At 36.4% G+C, this 26,178-nt stretch overlaps 1 protein-coding gene across 2 annotated transcripts in view; it reads left to right on the forward strand.

The window, feature by feature from the left end:
- Window positions 1-2,065: 2,065 nt before the first annotated feature.
- Window positions 2,066-26,178, forward strand: part of LOC109156825 (LRR receptor-like serine/threonine-protein kinase EFR) — a 44,904-nt gene continuing 20,791 nt past the window's right edge. Inside the window, exons 1-2 of one of the 2 annotated variants that reach the window (XM_019304683.1) lie at window positions 2,066-2,839; window positions 19,002-19,179. In XM_019304683.1, the coding sequence (XP_019160228.1) occupies window positions 2,134-2,839; window positions 19,002-19,179 (884 nt within the window). In that variant the 5' untranslated portion in view covers window positions 2,066-2,133. The remainder of the gene's footprint in view (window positions 2,840-19,001; window positions 19,180-26,178) is intronic. The other variant, XM_019304682.1, reaches the window with a different exon arrangement.

A 26,178-nucleotide genomic window follows, 5' to 3' on the forward strand; every position in this document is an offset into this window, starting at 1 on the left:
GTCAATTTATTCTTTAATTTTCAATTTAAACGAATTGACCTCGAATTGTTTAAATTTCATCAATTAAATCCCTTGACTATTATTCCTCTAGTCAATTGTTAGTTACCCTAATTTTAGTTGACAAAAACAATTGGAGAGTTATTTCGTTCAAATTAAAAATTAAGAACTAAAACCAAGTGGCTTGTGGTCCACTGGTATCCGATGTCTTGGATTCGAGCCTCAGTGTAAGCGTAGACAGTATACGGGTATTCCCCTTCCTTTGTAATAAAAAAAAAATTAAGAACTAAATTGACAATTACAAAATAATTGAGAAACCAAAGTAATGATTTTCTCTATATAAGATGACCAAAGAGAAATCAACGTTATTACGTATCATAAACGGTTGAAATTATTACAATTGGCCGATGCGGTGGAAGCCTAATTTAAATTGTTTTGTCCAAGCTCTCAGCCGCCCTCCTATTTTCCAAACCATTAAGACCGCAAAAGGAAAAAAAAAAAAAAAAAAAAAAAAAAAAGAATCAACACCAAAATCAACGCATAGCTTTCCATGAGAGAATCTTGCAACTTCCCGTAATTCACTAAAAAAAATTTAAAAAAAAAAAATTCGTAGTTTGCCTATAGATTTAATTTTATTTTTTGGTTCTACATTTATAAGTGACAGTCTATTTTTAAGTCTTTTTTATTTGAACTTTTAGTTCTAGTATTATAGTGGCATAACCATTTTTTGTCATTTATCAACAAAACAATTCAAATATCGTTAAATATAATGACATTTTGGTCTTCAATTAAGGATGTTTTCAAAAAAATAAACATAAAAAATATAGGGGTTCAACTTACTTTTTATAAAAAAAAATTGAAATGCTTTTATATTTAACGATATTTCAAAGATTTTGTTGATGGAGGACTAAAAATAGTCACCCCACAATAATATTATGACCAAATAAGGATGTTCTAATAAAAAAAAGGACTATAAATAGATTGTCACATATAAATCTAGGACCAGAAATGGAATTAACTCTTTGCATATACTATGAGCTTCTTCAAAGAGCAGAATTGGTATCAATGATTGGGTGTTTCGCTCCATACTTTCATTATCTTAAAAGCATATGAGTGGAAAAATCACTATTTTGATCCCTCAATTGTTTTGCAACTATCAATTTAGTCTCTAATGTTCAATTTGAATGAATTGACATCCAATTATTTTAAATTTCGTCAATTAAATCCCTTAGCTACTATTCCTTCAGTCAGCCGTTAGTTACACCAATCCGCCAGTTCAAGCCGATGCACATATTCAATAGAGATCACTCCAGGGATAGGGGTAGAAATCCAACACCAATTCGCCAGTTCTGGTGTTTTCGCGCTCGATTTATCGTATATTTCTCTCTGGAAGTTTGATATCTCCACCTTAAAACAACACTATCAAACCATCCTCCATAACTTACTTGATTAGATATTTTATAGTATTCCGCAAGTGGGGCCCCACAGGACAATCATTGCCGGTGGAGAGTATAGTATGAAGAAGATGAATTATATAGCTTCTCATTGTTTTACAATCTTTTTAGATCTAAATCTCTGAAGCTGATAATGAGAAAATTTTAAAATGTCCACTAAAAATAGGGTAACTAATAGTATGACAGAATACTGACTATAGAATTTAATTGATGAAATTCAAAATAATTGAAGGATAATTTCTTTCAAATTAAAAGTTAAGAACTAAATTAATAATTATAAAATAATTGAAGGATCAAAGCAGTGATTTCCCCCCTAATAAGATGACCAAAGAGAAATCCCCCCTAATAAGATGACCAAAGAGAAATCAATGTTACGATCTTAAATGGTTGAAATTATTACAATTTGCCAATGTGGTTGAAGCTTTCAATTGCATGTTTCGTCCAAGCTCTCAGCCGCCTCCTATTTTCTAAACCATTAAGACCGCCAAAAAAAAAAAAAAAAAAAAAAAAAATCAACGCCAAAGTAAACGCATAGCCCTCAATAAGTCAATGCATGGTATTACCACTTCATTAATTTAGGCATATCATAACTTTGGGTCTTCAGACATGAGTGAATCTTTCAACTTCCACTAATTCACTAAAAGAAAAAAAAAAAAAATCCTTACTTTAATTTGCATATACTATGAGCTTCTTCAAAGAGCACTTGGCATCAATGACTCGGTGTTTGGTTTTGGCCATTGCCCTCTGCATGGCTGTGGCCTCAGGAGCATCAAATAGCTCAGCTGATGAGGTTGCTCTATTGACATTGAAAGCGGCAATTACGTCTGATCCCTTTCGCATCTTCTCCAACAACTGGTCTCATCATACTCCATACTGCGATTGGATTGGTGTCACTTGTAGCGGTAGGCACCAAAGAGTGACCCAATTGAATCTCTTCAATATGGGTCTCAACGGCACCATTCCTGAGGAGATTGGTGGCCTCTCATTCCTTAAAACTTTCAACATCAGCAGCAATAGTTTCCATGGCCATATCCCAAAAAGCATTGGATTCTTGACCAAACTCCAGAGTTTGGACCTGTCCTACAACGATCTCACTGGAAACATCCCCGCAACTATATACAACATTTCTTCTTTGCGATTTGTAGTCATGGAATACAATAGTCTCTCAGGGATGCTCCCAGGAGGCATTTGTGATAACTGCAGGCAGCTACAAGGCTTGTCTCTTAGATCAAATCGATTGAGTGGTCAGATTCCATCAAGTATATACAAATGTGCGGAACTAAGAGTTTTGAGTTTAGGAGAGAATGAATTCCATGGAAGCATACCACCTGAAATTGGCAACTTTTCCAAGCTCGAGTGGTTACTGCTAAATGGTAACAATTTGACAGGTAAGATTTTCAGTCATTCTGTTGTTTTTGGTCTAAATTTAGTGGCATAAATGCATATATGGATACCAATTTTGATAGTAATATATTGTAACATACGAATAATGCATGCCTTTCATGATTTGACTATATATCTATTCTTGGATCAATTAATAAAATAAATTAAAAAGCTACTACTTATATTGTCTTTCAATACAGGAGATTTTCCTTTGACAATTTTCAATATTTCATCCTTGGTAGTACTTGACATGAAGATGAATGAAATCTCTGGAATTCTTCCTAATGACCCCTGTTATCTCCTTCCGGACTTGGAGTTTCTGGACATTGATACAAACCATATTCATGGAGAGATCCCTCAAGCTCTATCTACTTGCAGGAGACTTAAAGTGCTAGCCTTGTCTAAGAATCAACTCTCTGGAAGATTCCCTACTCAAATCTGCAACATATCATCTCTTCAGGAGCTTTATCTTTTAGGGATGAACTTGACAGGTAACTTTTTAATTAAAATTCCTTGAAACTGTACGTACCTTACGTTACTGTTGAAGCGGTGAAGCACCCCAATTGAAATATTTCCTAACAATTTCCCTTCGGAGGGAGCGATTGGAATTAATGATGGACTACTTGAACTACCTACTCTAATCGCTCTCTCAAATTAAACACACTATAAGTTTAGGGGGTTAAAAATTAAAATGAATAAGTAGATTATTATAGACTTACATTAAAATGATATTATAATTTAGGGAGAAATTATAGTTAGTTTATGTAAATGGAAGATATGCCTTTTGGCTAATTGATCTCATCTTATGCTATATTAGCATTTAATAAATAGCATGAAAATACTTCTTTTTTTGAATGTTATTGGCTCTAACAATGAGAGCCGAACTCACAACCTTCTAAATGAAAGTCTAATTCGGATACCATTAGACCATATAATCTTGGTATGAAAATACTTCTTATCCTTCTTCAATTTCCCATCCTAATGTGCATTCATTCGTGGAATGTTCAAGAATTGACTGATCACATCATTAATTTAAAAAAATAAATAAATAAATAAAGGAGAGGTATATATGTAACATTACTCAAAGCATACTATGGCCAAAACGTTGAAATTCAAAATTTTAAAAATAATAACTTTTTGGTTTGGTAGATTGCATTTATTTTGTTCAAAAGATTATTTTGCCCACTAATTTATACTATTAACTTATATTTATATAATAATTCAAAATATATAAAATCTAAAACTTTTATATATACTCCGTATTTTCAATTTAATCATATTGTTTTTTTTTTTGAAAGGAGCCAAGGTGGCAATTTATTCAAAATAATGCGAGATTTGTGCTGGTGGGTTCGCATCCCAGTACATAGCTGAAGTTTGACTAACAACTGAAGTAGCTAAAGCATGTGCTAAATAGTTTTCTGATCTAGGAATAAAAACAACTAAACAAGAAAGTAAAGAATTAATTAAATTCCTGCAACCATCTATTGCGTAGCCAACATATGATCGATCGGTACTAGCTGAAGTAGTTAGGTATTGTTTGACCGTTAAACAGTCCGTGAGTAATTCCAAGCTTTCCTCTCCACGATTCTTTAGCCAAGACAAAGCTTCCTTGCATGCCAATGCTTCCGCCATAAGAGACGAGAAACAATTTGGAAGTGAAGAGACATAGGCAGAGATATATTGTCCGTTTCCATTCAAAAGAACTGCACCTACCGAGGCCGTATTCGTGGCATGGTGATAACTCGCATCCACATAACACCTGCGAGTGTGTTGCCCTGGCGTGGCCGTGACTGTATTGGTGTGCGGCGGTGCAGGGCTGCTTTCGGTTCCACGGTGCACGGCGCACCATGCCTTCATCGTGATGGTGGCCGTCCTTAGCGTCTTCTTCGGCATCGGCATATAGGCGTCCCAAACGGCATTGTTTCTTGCTCTCCAAATATGGTATAAGATTGCAGCTGCATACACCAGACCATCAGTGTCCAGATTATCCAAAATCATATTAAACCATTCATTAAAAATATTCGTCTGGGTAATAGGGATTGGGAGGTTAGCTTGCCCCCATACAGCCTTGGCATAGTCACACGTGACCAGGGCATGCATGGTATCTTCATATAACACTCCACACATAGCACAACTAGGCTCAATATCAACTCTCTTGTTTCGCAGATTCATAGTAGTGGGAAGAATGTCACTCAAAGCTCTCCATAGAAAGGTTTTCCATTTTGGGGGGATTTTGAGCTTCCATAACGCTTGCCATCTATTAAAGGGAGTAATCGTATTATCATACCTGCCAACAATACACTTATAACCACTTTTCACAGAGTACAATCCTCTTGGGTCATCATGCCAATACCACGTATCTTCATAATCTGGTGATATGGGAATTTTCAGAATTCTGGGTACATCTTCTGGCACAAAAATATCCGTTAAAATGGAAGTATCCCATGTCCCCGTCTCTTGGTCAATTAATCCAAAAACTCGTGCATCGGCGAGTTGTGGTGGCATTTCTGTTTGAATCATTGGATTCTGCTCATCCTGCAGCCAGGGATGATCCCATATTCTCGTATCCTTGCCATTCCCTATCCTCCGCCTCACGCCAGTACAAACCATGCTTTTTGCTGCCATAATACTTCGCCAACAAAAACTTGGATTATTCCCAAGATGTGCCTCTGAGAAAGTATCTTTCGGATAATACCTGGCCTTATAAATACGTGCCACTAGGGATTCTGGCCTTGTGAGTAAACGCCATGCCTGCTTTCCCAACATTGCCAAATTAAATGCCCTGAGTTCCTTAAAACCCAAACCTCCATATTTCTTAGGGATGCATAATTTATCCCATGCCTTCCAATGTATTCCCTGATTAGTGCCTGAGTTCCACCAATACCTGTTCATGGTCCTCTCAATAGAAGAAACAACATTCATAGGGAGTAAAAAAACACTCATTGAGAAGGTAGGCATAGATTGAGCCACACTTTTCAATAATATTTCCTTACCAGCCTGAGAGAGCAACTTCTTATTCCATGAACCAATTCTCTGTTTAATCTTTTCCTCAATATACGAGAAAGCTGCCTTTCGATTTCTACCAATAAAAGACGGAAGCCCCAGATATTTGCCAAAATTTGGGGCTTGCAACACCCCCAGTTCCTGCGCCACCATGCCTCTGTCCTCCTCAGTAGTATTTTTGCTATAACAAATACTGGATTTATGATAGTTTACCGCTTGTCCTGACAACTTCTCATATGCCGTTAGGCATCCTTTTATCACACTTGCTTCCTGCAAATTGGCCTTAAAGAACAACAAACTGTCATCCGCAAAGAAGAGATGGGATATTGGGGGAGCTCCCCGAGCTACTCTACATCCATGAATACTATTATTCAATTGTGCCTGTTGCAACATCATAGAGAGTCCCTCTGCACAGATAATAAATAGATACGGAGACAATGGGTCCCCCTGCCTCAATCCACGAGTAGGTGTAACTGAATCAGTACGAGAGCCATTAATTTAAAACCTGTACGATACAGTAGACACACATAACATAATCAACTCCACCCATTTTTTATCAAAACCCATGGTCACAAGCATCCCATGTAGGAACGACCACTCCATTCGATCATATGCCTTTGCCATATCTAATTTTAGTGCAGCCCATCCAACAGCACCACACTGTTTCCTGTGCAAATAATGGCCAACCTCCGATGCTATCAAGATATTATCCGTTATAAGCCTATCGGGTATAAACGCACTCTGGGAATCCGATATAATCTCATCCATCAAGGGTTTCATTCTATTAGTCATCACCTTTGCCATTACCCTATATATCACATTACTCAACGCAATTGGCCTAAGATCAGATACTCGTTCCGGGTTTTGCTTTTTCGGGATCAATACCACATCCGTTTCATTCAGAGTTGCTGGGAAGCTGCAATTATTCAAACAATTGACTATAAAGGATGACATATCCCCCCCTACCACATCCCAAAAATGTTGATAGAAGCCAGGATTCATTCCATCCGGGCCTGGTGCCTTGTCAGGATACATAGAAAAGAGAGCAGTTTTGACCTCATCGTTAGTGAACGGCCGGACTAAAGATTCATTTTGTGCCAGAGTAACACGCAGGGCAATACTATTAAAGAAATTTTCCCCATTCTCCGGGTTTCCCGAGGCAAAAATATCTTGGAAATACTGTAAAACAATCCCCCTCATAGGCTCACCTTCCACCCAATCCCCATTATCATTCATAAGCTTATCAACATTATTTTTCTTTCTACGATGAGAGGCATACCTGTGAAAGAATTTTGTATTGGCATCGGCACCCTTGAGCCAGTGTTGCTTAGCTCGTTGTCTCCAGAATGCATCCTCCTGCGTCTCTGTTCGGCATAGCCGTTCCTCCAACGACCGGAACTCAGCTAACGAGGCTGGATCCGTTTTTCCTCTCAGACGCAGCTGCTCTTTCCGCAAACTCATAATTCTCTCTCCAAACATATGAAACCTGTCACCCCCCCACCGAGATAGCCGAGAGCCACAGAATTTTATGCAATCCTGCAGTCCACGGTCCTTTCCTTCATCCCATGCTTTTTCCACCACACCCCGGCATCCCTCATCATATAACCATGCATTCTCAAAACGGAAACCCCTCCTACTAGCCCCACCCCTCCCTACGGAGTCATGGATGCTTAGAAAGAGAGCCGAATGATCCGACTTGCGGGTTAAAAGATTTGATACTCTGGCTCCTGCAACAATCTCGCGCCACTCATCCGAGGCCAATACTTTATCCAAACGTTCCTCTATCCAGTCCGCCGTTCCTTTTCCCCTCTCCCATGTAAACGGATATCCCTGCATAGCCATCTGAGATAGGCCACACTCCTCAATAGTATCCCCAAAACCGCGTAGGAGCCTATCAGGGTGTGGGTTTCCTCCTCGTTTCTCGTGCTGAAAAAGAAGGTCATTAAAATCCCCAACTACTACCCAAGGCAGGTTAGACTTGGTAGCCAAAGATCGTAACTTTCCCCATGATTCCTCACGTCTGGGTCGCTGTGCCAAGCCATAAAAACCAGTCATTCGCCATTTAGGAAAGCCATGCATACTGACCTCAATATCCACATGATTATCCGAATAGCTGAGCAGACTAGCTGTATTATTTCTTCGCCACAACAACGCTATACCACCCTTCACACCATCACTATCCACACAGAAAAGACCATCAAAACCTAACTTGACACGTAAACGTTCAGCATGTGACCGATCAACCATAGTTTCCATCAAAAAAATAAAGTCGGGTTTCTTACGGGACGCAAAGTCCAGAACTTCACGAACTGTCCATGGATTACCCAAGCCACGACAGTTCCAGCTAAGGGTACTCATTGGGTCGGGCGGGTCTGGGAACCAGAACCCGCCTGCTGCAAGTTTTTTGACTGCTCTGCCATAACAACATCTTCCTCCACCCTTCCCCGCCCTCCTTCATCCGTCACCTCACCGCGCCGCTTAGACACGGCCACCAGCTCCGCCTCCCTGGCGTTACCGGCCCGGCTAGCTTCTACCGGCGCTGCACCACCCGACGCCACATCCGCCGTCTGCCTCGGCTCCTTCTGTCGGCCGGTCGGTAACAACCAGCTCCCACCGACCGGTCGAGGACCCCGAGATCCCCCCGCCTTCAGTTCCGGGCCATACAAATATTCCTCCACCGGTAGCACCGAATCCCTCGCTCCCCGACAGAATTTGTATGAGTGTCCCAAAAGTCCACAAAAATAGCAATATGTGTGCAGACGTTCATACTTGAAATTCACCCAGCAACTCGTCTTATCCCTCTTAATAAAATTCATTCGCCTCCTCAACGGTTTGTCAACGGCCAACGAAACCCTAATTCGATGAAAAATCTTCCATGGTGCATTATCAAAACGGTCATCCGCCTTGACAAACTTCCCCAAGAAATTCCCAATCTGTTCCAATATTACGGCAGTCGCATACCCCTTCGGCAAACCATGGAGTTGTATCCATAAATCAACCGAATCAAGCTCAACATCACACGGGGACATTCCATCCGGGACCTGCTTGCATACAAAAGTGTTATTATCAAACGACCAAGGCCCATCATTCAGAACACGCTGCATATCCGTCACATGGTGAAAGATAAACAAGAAACGGCCAGGTTCCACCTCCGTTGCCTCCACACCACTGACCGGTTGCCATACAGATGCCATAACTTGACTCATAAATTCCAACCTGACCAGCTTTCGTGTCAAGAAACGGCCGACGACCGCCCACTCCTCCTCCACGGCGTCCGGTTCACCACTGCCGTCGCCTTCCTCCACCGCCGGCATAAAAGCCGCGGCCTCCTCCTCCAAAACAAGATCCGCCCATCTCCTCGTCAACCCTGCTACGTCGCTGCTGGTGTGACTGGTAGCCATGCTCGCCCAACCTGCTGCTGGAGAAGCTTGATCGAAAACGGAGAGATCGTCCGTGCCGGAAAGTCGAGATACCGACGTGAAAACCCTAGAGAGAACTAGGTAGAGACTGTACGTCTATTCGGGTTAAATTCGAAATCATATTGTAAGCGCACAAGTTTCTGTCAAAGTTATTGGTCGGCTCCAATACAACAACAACAACCATAATAATTAAAATTAAATTATTATAAAATTTATTTCAATAAATTAATACTTTAAGAATAATTAAATAATTACGACAATAATATTCATATTTTTATAAATACTTTTACATGTTATCAACTAAAACTAAACATTTTTTTTTTACCTTTTAAAGCTTATCTTGGTCAAAGTACCTTTGAAATTTCTATAATATAGTATTTTATTCAATTTAATGATTTTAATTCACTTCACAATATTAAAAGTCAACTCAATTACTTTTTTTTTTTTTTTTGAAAAATGTCAAATAGACCCCTAAAATTTACACCAAAAGTCAATTAGATACATGAACTTTAAAAAATTGTAATTAAACCCTCAAACAAGTTATTTTGGTGCAACTAAACCCATCAATCGGTAATAGGGATGGCAACGGGGCGGGGGCGGGGGCGGGGAGTATACTTCCCGTCCCTGTCCCCGGCGGGGAATAAAAAAAGTTCCCCATCCCCGTCCCCGCAGGGAATTTGGCGGACCGGGGACGGGAAATCCCGATCCCCGATCAACCCATAGTCAAAGTGTCAAACTAATACAATTTTTAAAAATAAAAAAGAAAAATAAAATAAAATTTGTGGCTGTGATTTATGAGAGTTTATATAATATTATACATATTTTGACATTCAATACAATTATTCACACTGCAAATTAATCAACATTCAATATATTCCCATTAATCCAATATATACACATTCATTCAATATTCACAATGCAAAGTAATCAACATTCAATATATTCCAATTAATCCAATATATACATTGTATAAGTATATACACAATATAGTTAATAATCACCAATATATACACAGTATACTTAATAATCTCCAATGGAATATATTGAATGCTCCAAACCTCCAATATATATTGTTAATAATCTAATTCCTAATCCTAAAATAATATATATATATATATATATATATATATATATATATATATATATATATATATATATATATTAAACATTCGGGGACGGGGCGGGGCAGGGAGGGGTATCCCCATATCCCCGTCCCCTTCCCCGTCCCCATCCCGCCGGGGAATTTTAAAAATTTTTCGTTTCCATTCTTGATCCCCGAAATTTTTTCCCGTCCTCGTCCCCATCCCCTACGAGGATGGGGCACATTGCCATGCCTAATCGGTAATCAACATGTTATAGGCAGTCATTCTCATTCTGATGAAAAATTCGACGAATCTCCAACCACTTAAATTTCAAGTTACCTTTTCTGGCTTGGTCGCCTTTTCTTCGGAGAAAAGCAACCTTTCTAGTCTCCTTCTCCGGCGAAAGTGACATGGTTGATGTCTTCATGTAAAATTGATCTTGGACAACACCGGTCAACAGCAAAAATGACGGTCAATGGTGTAATTTTACGGGTAACCTGTTGGTTACCGGTAAATTTGATTTATTTGACCAAAAATAACATGTTTGAGATTTTAATTGCACTTTTTAAAAGTTCATGTGTCTAATTGACTTTTGGCGTAAAATTTAAGGTTCTATTTGACCCTTTATTTTTATTTTTTTAAAACACTCATGATTCTTTACAAGGTAGTTGACCACCACAGGGTTCGATCTGTGACCAACCACAGGTGTCATCGCACTACACAGTAGTTAGCATGCATATTACTTATTAGTTTATTAAAATATATTAACAATTAATAAAATTTTATTTATGTATTGTAAATGTTAATTAATTTTATTTGAATAAATTAAGTCACATGTATTTTGTACTCATAAAAAAGTCACATGGAATGGCATTATAAATCTAAAATTCAATTCATGAACATAACTTTTAAATTTTTTTTTTTTATTAACATGTGGGTTGAAACCAACAATTATACCATGGACCTGAGTCCACCTTGTAAGGTGGATTCATGTCCAAAATACACAATTTACATATTAAATGTTAGTATGTAAATTGTGAACATTCAATATATAAATTGTGAAAATTGAATAGGTAAATTATGTATTTTAAACTCGAGTCTACCTTGCAAGGTAGACTCAGATCCCCAGAATAATTTGACAGTTGAAACAAACCCCCTTAGCTTTAAAAGACTAGCCCAAAGAAGTTTAAATATGTTAATTTAGATTGGCTCATATATTTTTACACAATTATACAGGAATTTTGCCAAATGAAATTGGGAAGTTGTCTATCCTTCGAATGTTAATAGTTTTACAAAACAGCTTGACTGGTACGATACCTCCATCAATTGGCAATTTATCGACTTTGGAATATTTTGTTGTTGGGGACAACAATTTGCAAGGTAATGTTCCTCCAGAGATAGGAAAGCTTTCAAGACTTGAAGGATTGTCACTTCGCGATAATACTTTTAGTGGCAAAATACCATCCACCATTTTCAACATCTCTACATTACAAAAGATTGAGTTGACATCAAATAACCTTTCTGGCAATCTTGAACGTCTAGGTCTAAAACATTGGATGTCCCCACGTCTTGTAGTCCTTTTTCTTAGCCAAAACCAATTCACTGGAACCATTCCTAGCTCTATATCAAATGCCTCACAAATCACAAACCTTTACCTTGGGGAAAACATGTTTAGCGGCCATGTACCTTCGGAGATTGAAAACTTACAAAAACTTAAATACTTTAACATACAATACAACCAAATCACAAATGAGCCATCGGCTAATGAGCTAAGCTTACTCACTTCATTGTCGAAATGCAAGAATTTGAAAATGGTTGGTTTGAGTGGCAATCCATTCAACACAGTTCTACCCAACTTGTTAGATATTGGCAATAATAAATCTTTGTCTTTGGAATGGTTAGATGCTAATGGTTGTCACTTGAAAGGAAGCATTCCAAGTGGAATTAGTAACTTTATCAACTTGATTTCTTTGCATTTGAAAGACAACAAGCTCTCAGGTTCATTTCCTGAAACATTGGGACAACGTTTGTTGAGGTTACAGAGTTTAAACGTATATAATAATGAAATTGAGGGATCAATACCAAGAACCATGTGTTATTTGATGGACTTATTTGAATTGGATCTTAGAGACAATAAGCTCTCGGGGAAAATACCAAGTTGTTTTGGAAATCTATCTTCTTTGAGAAAAATATATCTAGGTTCAAACTTGTTTACATCTAGTATACCACTTGGATTCTGGAATAACAAGGATGTCTTGGAGATGGACTTGTCATCAAATTTACTCAGTGGTACCTTGTCTTCTGAAATTGGAAATATGCACAACATGGTATACCTCAATTTGTCAGGTAACCAATTTTCTGGAGAAATTCCTAACACCATTGGGCAACTTCAGAATTTGCTTAGTCTCTCTCTATCATCAAATAGGCTTCAAGGTCCTATTCCTCAGTCATTTGATAGTCTGGTAAGCTTGCAAGCATTAGATTTATCTAATAACAGCCTCTCTGGAGGTATTCCAAAGTCGATGGAGAAGCTCAAAGATCTAGTGTATCTGAACCTGTCTTTCAATGCTCTGAGTGGTAAAATTCCAAATGGTGGACCTTTTGCAAAATTTGGCATGGAATCACTCATGGGTAACAAGGAGCTATGTGGAGATTCTCGATTTCATGTCATGGAATGCAAAGAAGGTAAAGGAAAACTGAGAAACATTGCCATATTTCTCAAGTATATTTTGCCATCTCTTGTATCTGTGATTGTTGTTGCTGTTCTACTGGTTTGGATGCTTACTTTCTGGAAGAGAAACAAACGAAGGGAACCTCGGGCTGAAGATTCACTTGATGTTGCACTCAGGAGGATTTCATACTATGAAATTCTTCGTGCTACAGAAGGCTTTGATGAGAGCAACTTGATTGGGAGGGGGAGTTTTAGCTCAGTGTTCAAGGGGACTTTTGTTGCTGGGCTGGTTGCTGCTGTAAAGGTCTTCAATTTGGATGTGCAAGATTCAATTAGAAGCTTTGAAGTAGAGTGCCAAGTGCTAAGGAATATTCGACACAGAAATCTGGTCAAAGTAATAACCAGTTGCTCCAACCTCGACTTCAAAGCTCTGATTTTAGAGTATATGCCCAATGAGAGCCTAAACAAATGGCTCTATTCACATAATTATTTCCTAGATATCTATCAGAGGCTAGGAATAATGATGGATGTTGCGAATGCCCTCGAGTACTTGCATCATGGGTATTCTTTTCCAGTGGTTCATTGTGATTTGAAGCCTGGTAACATTCTTTTAGATGAAAACATGGTTGCACATGTTGGTGACTTTGGTATAGCTAAGCTACTGGACAGAGATAAGGCCACTAAGCAGACAAAAACCATGGGCACAGTTGGATACATGGCTCCAGGTGAACTCAGATCACTCTCTAATTTAATTTGTAGCTTGAAGTTTAGGATATATGGAAGTAATTGTATGTTCATATTTTTTGCACAATTGCAGAGTATGGTTGTGCAGGAATAGTGTCCAGCATGGGAGATGTATACAGTTTTGGGATTCTACTAATGGAAGTATTCACGAGAAAGAAGCCCACAGATGAGATGTTCCATGGAGACTTCAGCATGAGGAAATGGGTGTCTGATTCATTGCCTGATGCAATAATGGAGATTGTTGACTCCAATTTAGTGACAGGAGAAAAAGGTGGAGGGCAAGAAATAGAGGAGTGCTTCTTGATGGTGATGAGATTAGCTATGGAATGCACATATGATTTTCCAGAGGAGAGGATCACCATGGAAGATGCTATAGTAAGACTAAAGTATACACAACAAAAGTTCAACCAAAATGTCTCTATAAGTTTAGTAATAAACTAGTTTAATTTGCAAGCTTTGAAATAATGTTGCTCATTACTTGGATATTGTACAATAAAATAACATGTGGCATGTATTTCTAAAGTTTAAACACTGAAATATTTTACCCTATAGCCTGCCTTTTTTTTCCAACCAAAATGTATGTATATGTTTAGCAATATACTTTCTGCCTTTAAAAAAGAAAAAAAAAATCTTTAATTTGATGCAATTATTAAAATTTATTGTGTTTGTACTGTTTTTTTTTTTTTTAAATGATTTTAGGAAATTACATTTTGTTTCTTAATTGTTTGTCATTAGTCTATACACATGGTTTTCATCTATTACAATATATACGATATGATAATGTTATTATAAGGTTTTTAGTAGTCTATATTGGCACCTCATTTTTTGTTGTTTATAGATTTTGATGATGCTAATTCACTAGGCATATTAGAGATACTTGACCTCTAAAATTTTTTCATCCTTGTAAACCGCAAAATGTGTCTCATTCTCTATCGGAAGAAGTATAGCTGGAAGAAGGTGCGCCCACATTTGGAAATTGTAATGAAAGGAAGTGTGTTTAGAAGAAGTAAGTCAGAAGGAGTGTGGTTAATTGGCACAAAATACCATAGATCTTTTGGACTTGTCCCAATGCACCACCTATCAAAAGATCAACCGTTAGTCTCTCAATGCATGCAAAACCAATATATAAACCTCAGAAGCAAAAATTTGGGAATGTGGCAGCTTTTGAAGAGCGACCACTAAATTGTATGAGTCACAATAAGCAAATTTGAAATTCGAATTGGTGCTCAACCTCTTTTGTCTATTAAAGGAGGACCCATGCTTAGAAAAAGATATTGATGAATTTATGAATTCCTGAGTCCAAGAGAAAAGCTTGCAAGCTAAGCAATACTTAGCGTTCTAAATGATAATGCACAAAATGAACACACTTTTGCTCATATTTGTTTATTGAGTTTTGACTCGTCTTCATGAACCTAGCTTTGTGCTTAAATGATTAAATTTAATTTATTATATTTTAATGATGGATGTTGCGAATGCCCTTGAGTACTTGCATCATGGTCATTCTTTTTCAGTAATTCATTGTGATTTGAAGTCTGGTAACATTCTTTTAGACCAAAACATGGTTGCACATGTTGGTGACTTTGGTATAGCTAAGCTACTGGACAAAGATAAGGCCACTAAGCAGACAAAAACCATGGGCACAGTTGGATACATGGCTCCAGGTGAGCTCACTCAACTCTCTAATTTAATTTGTAGCTTCAAGTATATATATATATATATATATATATATATATATATATATATATATATACACACACACACTAAATTAGTATCTACACCATGCAAGTGAGATTAATTCAATTGAATTTCGGTCTGCCCCAATCAAACCATCTTTTCCAAGAGTATTGTTGCATGCATATCTTGATCCCTTTCATTTGAGCCAACATCTTTTATTAGTTACATGTGAGGATTATTAATGAAGTATATATCATTACCATATCTATGTCAACTCATCCCATAAGTCCTATCTAGTGGTAGGGGTGGGATTAGAGAGGGATTGCAGTGATATATGGATAAAATCTTGAACTATAAACCGTTAATGCAAATATGATTATTATTAGTATGACTATAGCCACTGATATGTAAAGAAATAGTTAGCTGTAGTGGGAATGCAAGTCAATTTTTTCCATGGCATGTAGCCAATTTGTCTACTATGATTGCCGCCATTCATGCCAACTACAATGCCCAACACAACGCCTGTCTACTAATATTTACCGACTAATTTGATATATTTTCTATAGAGTTGGGAGAAATTTATATCGATCACTTTATCAATAAATTAGGGTCATTAGTTCTACTATACGTCTATACATAAAAGACCATAGCATCCATGTGTTTTTTTTAGTACTATTAACTTCGTTATCTGTCTATAACTACTTTCTCAATCTACTGAAGAATAAAAGACCATAGCATACATATTTAATATATTAGATAGAAAATGAGCCGGGGTTACGCAAAAATTAGCTAGTGTATGTCTAACATAAAGTGAATTTGTTTGTTTGTTACTTTGGTTGATGTGTACAATTATTATATATTAAATAAAGATGAATTTGGTATTTTAACTATATACATAGTTACATACCAAAGAGTTTGAGATATGCAGAAATAACATGATCTGATTAGTTCAAATTTTAAATTCATATTCATAATGCATAGAATTCATGTTCATAATAATGTAATACACATACACATAAATACGATATAATAAATATGAATTATGTGTATTATGAACATGAATTCTGTGTATTATATAGCTGAGGACACATAACATAATACACAGAATTCATGTTCATAATGCACTGCTGGAAATTATGAAATTTCCGACCACCTGAAAGTGATCTTAAATCAAGTCGAAAGCCTTGTTCCGACCACTTTTGGTATCCGGAAAAATCTTTGTTGCTATTTCTGACCACTTTTTGCTTTTGACTTGATTTAAGATCACTTTCAGGTGGTCGGAAATATCATAATTTCCAGCAGTGATGCACAGAATTCATGTTCATTATATTGTGTTTATGTGTGTGTATTATGAACATGAATTTTGTGCATTATGAACATGAAATCTATGCATTATGAAGTCAAATTCTGTGTATTGGATCAAGGTCTACAGTGCACTTTGGATCCTGGTCCATTATATAATTTGGCCTCTGTCCCACATTAAACACATTCCCGTAGGGCAATTTTTATCGTGGACCAGGCTCCACAGTGCACTATGGACCCTGGTCCAATACACATAACGAAGACACATAATGTACATAATACACATACACAATGAACAGAATTTATGTTCATAATACACATACACATAAACACCATATAATGAAGATACATAAACAGTTAACATAATACACATAATTCATATTCATAATGTACAAAATTCATATTTATAATGCACAAAATTCGTGTTCATTATATCATGTTTATGTATATGTATATTATGAACGTAAATTATGTACATTATAAACATGAATTCTGTACATTATAAAGTCAAATTATTGTGGACCCTGGTCCACGATATACCGATTAGCCCCACTTATCTGTTGGACCCAAAAATTAATTCAGACCAATAAGCAAACTCCTTCAAACCTTGTGGGTGTGTTCTCATGGGACACACAAATATAAAAGAGAACCCATGTGATGCACGAGCTGACTCTAAGATACGCGAGAAATTTCTTTCAATGGGAAACACGCACGATAATGACTTGGGGCATGCAGTCTATCATGGTTACCTAGCTCACTTAATTCAATTTTTCCGCCAAACTACTAACTCCTTCAATTTTCCCACTTCCTAGTATATACGGATTAATTTGATATATTTTCTAAGAAAATATGTTAAATAAGTCATTAAATTTATCTAGCACTATTTAATCTGGGGATCACCCTTCCAAACACGACAGCCAGTCACGAAAGCAACCGTTTAAGCAAGGGCATCAACAACCTGATTCGTTGGTCTTGATGTTAATAAAATAATAAAAAAAAACAACATACTAAAGTAATGATTTGTTTTAACATCAATTTAACAAGGATCATCATCATCATAATTATTACTACTACACATTGGAAAACTCACAATTACCAATCATCACTAAGTAGCCAAAATTCTAACCACCGTAGTTGAAAATTTATTTTGAAGAAAGAGACATGGTTGCAACCATTTTTGGGTTTCTCACAGACTTTCAGGTGAGAAACGTGGGAAACCAATTTATTGGTTTCTCACAAACAAGAAACCAGCCAGACCAGCACAGGCAGAAAGCATGGGATTTTTTTTTTAAATTAAAAAACAAGGTTAGAAAGGGTAAAAATTAAATCTTATTTCTCTGGCCTCTCACTTATATAAAGAAAAAACTTGAGCATTTAGTTGAGTAGAAGTAATTGGGTAGGTTGCTTGCATGCAAATATGAGTTTCTTAGTATCAATGCAATGGTGTTTGGTTTTGGTTGTTTTAGTGCAATCCCTTTCAATTGGAACTCATGCCGTGGCCTCCACGGTATCATCATCTGATGAGGCTGCTCTATTGGCATTGAAAGGAGCAATCACATCCGACCCTTTTCAAATCTTGTCCAACAACTGGTCTCTCCAAACTCCACACTGTGATTGGATTGGCATTACTTGCAATAATGCTAAGCACCAAAGAGTGACCCAATTGAATCTCTTCAATATGGGTCTCAAAGGCACCATTCCTGAGGAGATTGGTGGCCTCTCATTCCTTGCAACTTTCAACATCAGCAGCAATAGTTTCCATGGCCAAATCCCAGAAAGCATTGGATTCTTGACCAAACTCCAGAGTTTGGATATGTCCTACAACCATCTCTCTGGAAACATTCCTGCAACTTTGTACAACGTTTCTTCCTTGCGTTTTGTAGACTTGGGAAACAATCATCTCTCAGGGACACTCCCAGTGGGCATTTGTGATAACTTCAGGCTGCTACAAACCTTGTTTCTTTCAGCAAATAGGTTCAGTGGTCAGATTCCGTCAAGTCTACCAAAATGCAAGGAACTTAGAATTTTGAATTTAGGAGATAATGAATTTCATGGAAGCATACCACCAGAAATTGGCAACTTTTCCAAGCTCGAGTGGTTAAAGCTACAGGGTAACAATTTGACAGGTGAGGTCTTTAATTTGTTAGTTTTTAGTCTAATTTTAGTGACATATATGCATGGCTACCAATTTACATAATACTAATATATAGAAGAATGTAATATGTCCATGTGTACGTACTTATACTGCCTGCCTTTTAATACATGCATGCAGGAGATTTGCCTTGGACAATCTTCAATATTTCATCTTTAATAGTACTCAACCTTCAGTTGAATGAACTCTCTGGAATTCTTCCAAATGACCCCTGTTATCTCCTTCCACAATTGGAGATGCTGGCTATTGCCGTAAACCATATTCATGGAGAAATCCCTCAAGCTCTATCCAGTTGCAGGAAACTTCAAGCACTTTCCATGTCTAGAAATGAACTTTCTGGAAGATTACCTAGGGACATCTGGAACATGTCATCTCTTCAGCAACTTTATCTTGCAGAACTGAACTTGACAGGTGAATTCAAAAACTTCATGAAATTTTGATTTAGGGAACTTTGTAAAATAGTGAATTGAAGTCAGGGGCAGTGTGAACTGTGAAGCACCCAACTGGCAATTTATATCATGGACCAGGGTCCACGTAGTATTATGGATCCCGAGTCGAAAAGACGAGGTACATAATTCATATTCGTAAGGTACATAATTTCATAACACAAGACTTTAAAAATCAAACACAAGACACATACACACGTTATATATTTACTTATTTTTCAAATCTGATTTAGATACATAAATTGTGTTCATTGGCACATAATTATTTCACAACACAAGACACAAAAATTCTTAATATAAGACACAATTACTAATTTGTGTAAGATACATAATTTAATAACACAAGACACAAAAACTCCACACATATACAACAATTTTTATTGTGGACCATGGTCTATGTAGCAACATGGACCATGAAATATGTAATTTTTTTTTTAGTTGCACTTCAGTTTCATTTGAAAATATTGCTATGTTTTTTAGTTTCATTTTTTCTCCACACTAGTTTCATTATAGCAATACTAAAGTATCATTTCAATTCTACTATAGTTTCATTTGATAGTATACATTATTACCTGAGGTCTATTTTTTTGTTTAGTTCTCCACACATACTAGTTTAATTATAGTAATGTTGAAATATTATTTTAATTACACTGCGGTAATTTGACAATATATGTTATTGTATGACTTTGGATTTTAGTTTCATTTTCCAAGCACACTAGTTCCATTATAACAATACTAAAATTTCATTTTAATTATACTACAGTTTTATTTGACAATAATGTACTTTGTTTTTGGTTTTATTTTTCACATATACTAGTTTTATTACAGTAACACAAAAGTATCATTTTAATTTTACTACAGTTCATTCAACAATTATGGTTCACACAGTGATGTGTGGACCGTGGTCTACTGTATAACAATTGTATATACACTAAGATCTACAATGCTATTTGAACCCTGATCAATGGATTGCGCCCCAACTAGGTAGGCCCTTTGGCCTAGTAGAGATTTTGGAAGGAATTGTTGGTTATAGACTTATAGTGGTGCAATTGGACCGTTGAAACATCCTATCCGGCCTAACTCAAATGTTGTCAAATGACTGTGTTGGCAATTTATATCGTGCACCAGGGCGCGCATTGCATTGTGTAACCTAATTCAAAACGACGTCGTTTTATATATAATTGTATAAATAAATATACATAATTGTATAAACAAACACACATAACTGTATAAAAAATACACATAATTATATGAACAATTACACATAATGATATAAACAAATACACATAATCACGTCAACTCCCTTCCACGCCTCCCAAAACGACGGCGTTTTGAGAGGCGCGGAGCACACAGTGCTGCGCGCGCCGTGGTGCAGGGTATAACGATTGAATGAGAGTGGTTGGAGCACTATGGTTGGATCGGGTAAATTATAATGCAGACTATTGATAAATATTCATTTTTAATATAAAAAAACTTTCATTTTTATGTAGTATAGATATACCTAAAAATATACTTTTAGTACACAACAAATGAATTGTCAAAAAATAAAATTAAAAAAAGAACATTTAGTATATTAAAAATGAATTTTATATATTTTCAAAAAAAAAATGAATTTTATACCAATAATTTACTTTGTAAGTTAGACGACCATGTTCTATGGTATAATGCTTGTTGGGTGGGTGGAACTCTCCAGCCACTCTCAGCTCGCAAATGCACCTAAAGTAACAACTAACAACATATCCTATTATGAATAAAAGATTAAAGACTTAAAAATATAAGACTTATAAAATAAGATAAATTAATTTTGTGCAACTCATTTATAATTTGCTTGATGTGTGATTTGAAACCAACTGAGCTATTCTAAAGTGACTCAAAGTTTAGATTGACTTCTAAACTTTTACATAATTTACAGGATACTTGTCAAAAGAGATTGAGAAATTGTCAAACCTTCGAGAGCTTATAGTATTTGAAAATTGCTTGACTGGTATAATACCTCCTTCAATTGGCAATATATCGACTTTGGAGATTTTTTTTGCTAAGTATAACAATTTGGATGGTAATATTCCTCCAGAGCTAGGAAAGCTATCAAGTCTCAAAGGATTGTCACTTAAATCAAATAATTTTAGTGGCAAACTACCATCCTCCATTTTCAACATCTCTACATTACAAAAGTTTGACCTGGGATCTAATAACCTTTTTGGCAATCTTCAACCAGGCCTAAGACATAGGATATCCCCAAGTCTTGAAGAACTTATTCTCAGCCAAAACCAATTCACTGGAACCATTCCTAGTTTTATATCAAATGCCTCCCAACTCAGACTGCTTGACCTTGGGACAAACATGTTTAGCGGCCATGTACCTTTGGAGATTGAAAAGTTACAACAACTTGAATACTTTATCATAGAATACAACCAAATCACAAATGAGCCATCGGTTAATGAGCTAAGCCTACTCACTACATTGTCGAAATGCAAGAATTTGAAAATGGTTAGTTTAAGTGGCAATCCATTCAACACAGTTTTACCGAACTTGTTAGGTGTAGGCAATAAATCTTTGTGTTTGGAATTCTTAGTTGCTGCGGATTGTCATTTGAAAGGCAGCATTCCAAGTGGAATTAGTAACTTTATCAACTTGATTTTTTTGGATTTGAGCGATAACAAGCTCTCAAGTTCATTTCCTGTAACATTAGGACGAGGTTTGTTGAGGTTACAGGGTTTACACATAGAGAATAATGAAATTGAGGGATCAATACCAAACACCATGTGTTTTTTGAAGGAGTTATCTGAATTGGATCTTGGAGATAATAAGCTCTCAGGAAAAATTCCAAGTTGTTTTGGGAACATATCTTCTTTGAGAAATATCTATCTAGGTTCCAATTTATTTACATCTGCAATACCGCTTGGGTTCTGGAACAACAAGGATCTCTTGGAGCTGGACTTGTCCAATAATTTTCTTTGTGATCACTTGTCTCCTGAAATTGGAAGTATGCACAACATGGTACAGTTATATCTGTCAGGTAATCAATTTTCTGGAGAAATTCCCGACACCATTGGGCAACTTCAGAATTTGCTTAATCTCTCTCTATCATCAAATAGGCTTCATGGTCCTATTCCAAAATCATTTGATAGTTTGATAAGCCTGCAAGCATTAGATTTATCTAATAACAGCCTCTCTGGTGGTATTCCAAAGTCGATGGAGAAGCTCAAATATCTAGTGTATCTGAATCTGTCTTTCAATGATCTCAGCGGTAGAATCCCAAATGGTGGACCTTTTGCAAAATTTAGCATGGAATCATTCATGGGTAACAAGGAACTATGTGGAGCTTCTCAATTCCATGTCATGGAATGCAATGAAGGTAAAGGGAAACAGAGAAACATTGTCATATTTCTCAAATATGTTTTGCCATCTCTTGTATCTGTGGCTGTTGTTGCTGTACTACTGGTTTGGTTGCTTACGTTCTGGAAGAGAAACAAACAAAGGGAATCTCAGGCTGAAGATTCACTTGATGTTGCACTCAAGAGGATTTCATACTATGAAATTCTTCGTGCTACAGAAGGTTTTGATGAGAGCAACTTGATAGGCAGGGGGAGTTTTAGCTCAGTGTTCAAGGGAACTTTTGTTGATGGGGTGATTGCTGCTATAAAAGTCTTCAATTTGGATGTGCAAGATTCAATCAGAAGCTTTGAAGTAGAGTGTCAAGTGCTAAGGAATATTCGACACAGAAATCTTGTCAAAGTAATAACCAGTTGCTCCAACCTCGACTTCAAAGCTCTGATTTTAGAGTATATGCCCAATGGGAGCCTAGACAAATGGCTCTATTCACATAATTATTTCCTAGATATCTATCAGAGGCTAGGAATAATGATGGATGTTGGGAATGCCCTCGAGTACTTGCATCATGGTCATTCTTTTCCTGTGGTTCATTGTGATTTGAAGCCTGGCAACATTCTTTTAGATGAAAGCATGGTTGCACATGTTGGTGACTTTGGTATAGCTAAGCTACTGGACAAAGATAAGACCACTAAGCAGACAAAAACCATGGGCACAATTGGATACATGGCTCCAGGTGAAGTCACTCAGCTCTCTAATTTAATTTGTAGCTTGAAGTTTAGGATATATGGAAGTAATTGTATGTTCATATTTTTTGCACAATTGCAGAGTATGGTTGTGCAGGAATAGTGTCCAGCATGGGAGATGTATACAGTTTTGGGATTCTACTAATGGAAGTATTCACGAGAAAGAAGCCCACAGATGAGATGTTCCATGGAGACTTCAGCATGAGGAAATGGGTGTCTGATTCATTGCCTGATGCAATAATGGAGATTGTTGACTCCAATTTAGTGACAGGAGAAAAAGGTGGAGGGCAAGAAATAGAGGAGTGCTTCTTGATGGTGATGAGATTAGCTATGGAATGCACATATGATTTTCCAGAGGAGAGGATCACCATGGAAGATGCTATAGTAAGACTAAAGTATACACAACAAAAGTTCAACCAAAATGTCTCTATAAGTTTAGTTTAATTTGCATGCTTTGAAATGTTGCTCATTACTTGGATATTGTATTATGATTTCAGGGAATTCTGTTAATGTCCCCTCAAAAAGTAATAAGAACCAATTGCGCACTTGTCCTTATATGTGGTGCTATTTTTATTTATTTATTTATTTTTTTGCAATCTCATGATTAAGTGACTACTTCATAATACCACTAAAATGGAATGTATTAAAGATGAGGTCTAGTTTAGTTGAGATGGCTATAGAGAGGCATTGCTATTGATGCAGACGGTAGCTTTCCTTATTCCTTCTTGCATTGTTTGTGGTGTTTCAAATTCTTTCATGTTCTATGTGATTTTAAGCAGTACTCGACGAATTCCAATGCGTTTAACCAGCCAGGTTTTTTATCAAGTGAAAAGGGTCAACCAAAGACCAAATTGTTATTGTTGGTGCATCATATTGATTCTTCTGTGGCTAAGAATGACCATACATGCATTGTGAATCTTGACAAACTCCAAAGGTGAGCTCAGATCATTCCAACAGCTCAATTGTTGGACCATCAAACGACTAGAAGCTCATTTTATTAGATCATCAAACCAGTCATGATATCTACAATACAGTTTTACTTTCAGATCACTCCTGGACTTATTGGTTGGACTACTAAATCAGGCATGATATCTGTATCACTCCAGGGGCTCATTTGTTGGATCACCAAACCAGTCATGATATCTTTAATACATTTTGCTTCATAAAGATAAAGTAGTCCTAATAATGGCGTAATTTTGAAATAAATATGAAACGTAATTTTATTTCTTCACCGCCAGCCAAACGTAAAACTTTATTGGTAATGCTCGTGCGTGGTGGCAACAAGGTGAAAGCTTTCATTTTTTAAGCATATAATTAAGATTAGTGGAACATTCATGAGGTCATGTTTTTACATTTCAAACTCTCATTTTCTTAACCATTTAAGGTGGCAACAGAATCTCAACGCATAAGTCAACCGTATTTGCACTTTTTTATTTATACTTTAGGTTTCTAATTTATGCTAGACTAATCTTAAATCTCATCAACTCCATTTTGTGACTGGATTGGAGTTACCTGCAATGTCAAGCACCAGAGAGTGACCCAATTGAATCTCTTCAATATGGGTTTGGATGGCACCATCCCTAAGCGTATATAAGAGGGGAAATCATTGTTTTGATTCATCAATTATTTTACAACCGTCAATTTATTTCTTAATTTTCAATTTGAACGAATTGACCTCGAATTATTTAAATTCCATCAATTAAATCCCCTAACTACTATTCCTCTAGTCAATCGTTAGTTACCCTAATTTTAGTTGACAAAAACAATTGGAGAGTTATTTAGTTCAAATTAAAAATTAAGAACTAAATTGACAATTGCAAAATAATTTGAGAAACCAAAGCAATGATTTTTCCTATATAAGATGACCAAAGAGAAATCAACGTTACTACGTATCATAAACGGTTGAAATTATTACAATTGGCCGATGCGGTGGAAGCCTAATTTGAATTGTTTTGTCCAAGCTCTCAGCCGCCCTCCTATTTTCCAAACCATTAAGACCGCAAAAGGGAAAAAAAAAAAAAAAAAAAAAAAAAAAAAAAAAATCAACACCAAAATCAACGCATAGCTCTCCATGCAACTTCCAGTAATTCACTAAAAAAAAATTTAAACAAAAAAAATCCGTAGTTTGCCTATAGATTTAATTTCATTTTTTGGTTCTAGATTTATAAGTGACAGTCTACTTTTAAGTTTTTATTAGAACTTTTAGTCCTAGTATTATTGTGGCATAATCATTTTTGGTCATTTATCAACAAAACAATTTAAATATCGTTAAATATAATGACATTTTGGTCTTCAATAATGAATGTTTTCAAAAAAATAAATATACAAAATATAGCGGTTCAACTTACTTTTTATAAAAAAGATTGAAATGTCTTTATATTTAACGATATTTCAACGATTTTGTTGATGGAGGACTAAAAATGGTTATCCCACCATAATACTAGGACCAAATGACGGTGTTCTAATAAAAAAAAAAAGGACTATAAGTGGATTGTCACCTATAAATCTAAGACCAGAAATGGAATTAACTCTTTGCATATACTATGAGCCTCTTCAAAGAGCAAAATTGGTATCAATGATTGGGTGTTTGGCTCCATACTTTCATTATCTTAATGCATATATAAGTGAAAAATCACTATTTTGATCCCTCAATTGTTTTGTAACTATCAATTTAGTTTCTAATGTTCAGTTTGAACGAATTGACATCTAATTGTTTTAAATTTTATCAATTAAATCTCTTAGCTACTATTCCTCCTGTCGGCCGTTAGTTACACC

Source organism: Ipomoea nil, unplaced genomic scaffold, assembly GCF_001879475.1.
Source record: "Ipomoea nil cultivar Tokyo-kokei standard unplaced genomic scaffold, Asagao_1.1 scaffold2759, whole genome shotgun sequence".
NCBI classification, from domain to species: Eukaryota; Viridiplantae; Streptophyta; class Magnoliopsida; order Solanales; family Convolvulaceae; genus Ipomoea; species Ipomoea nil.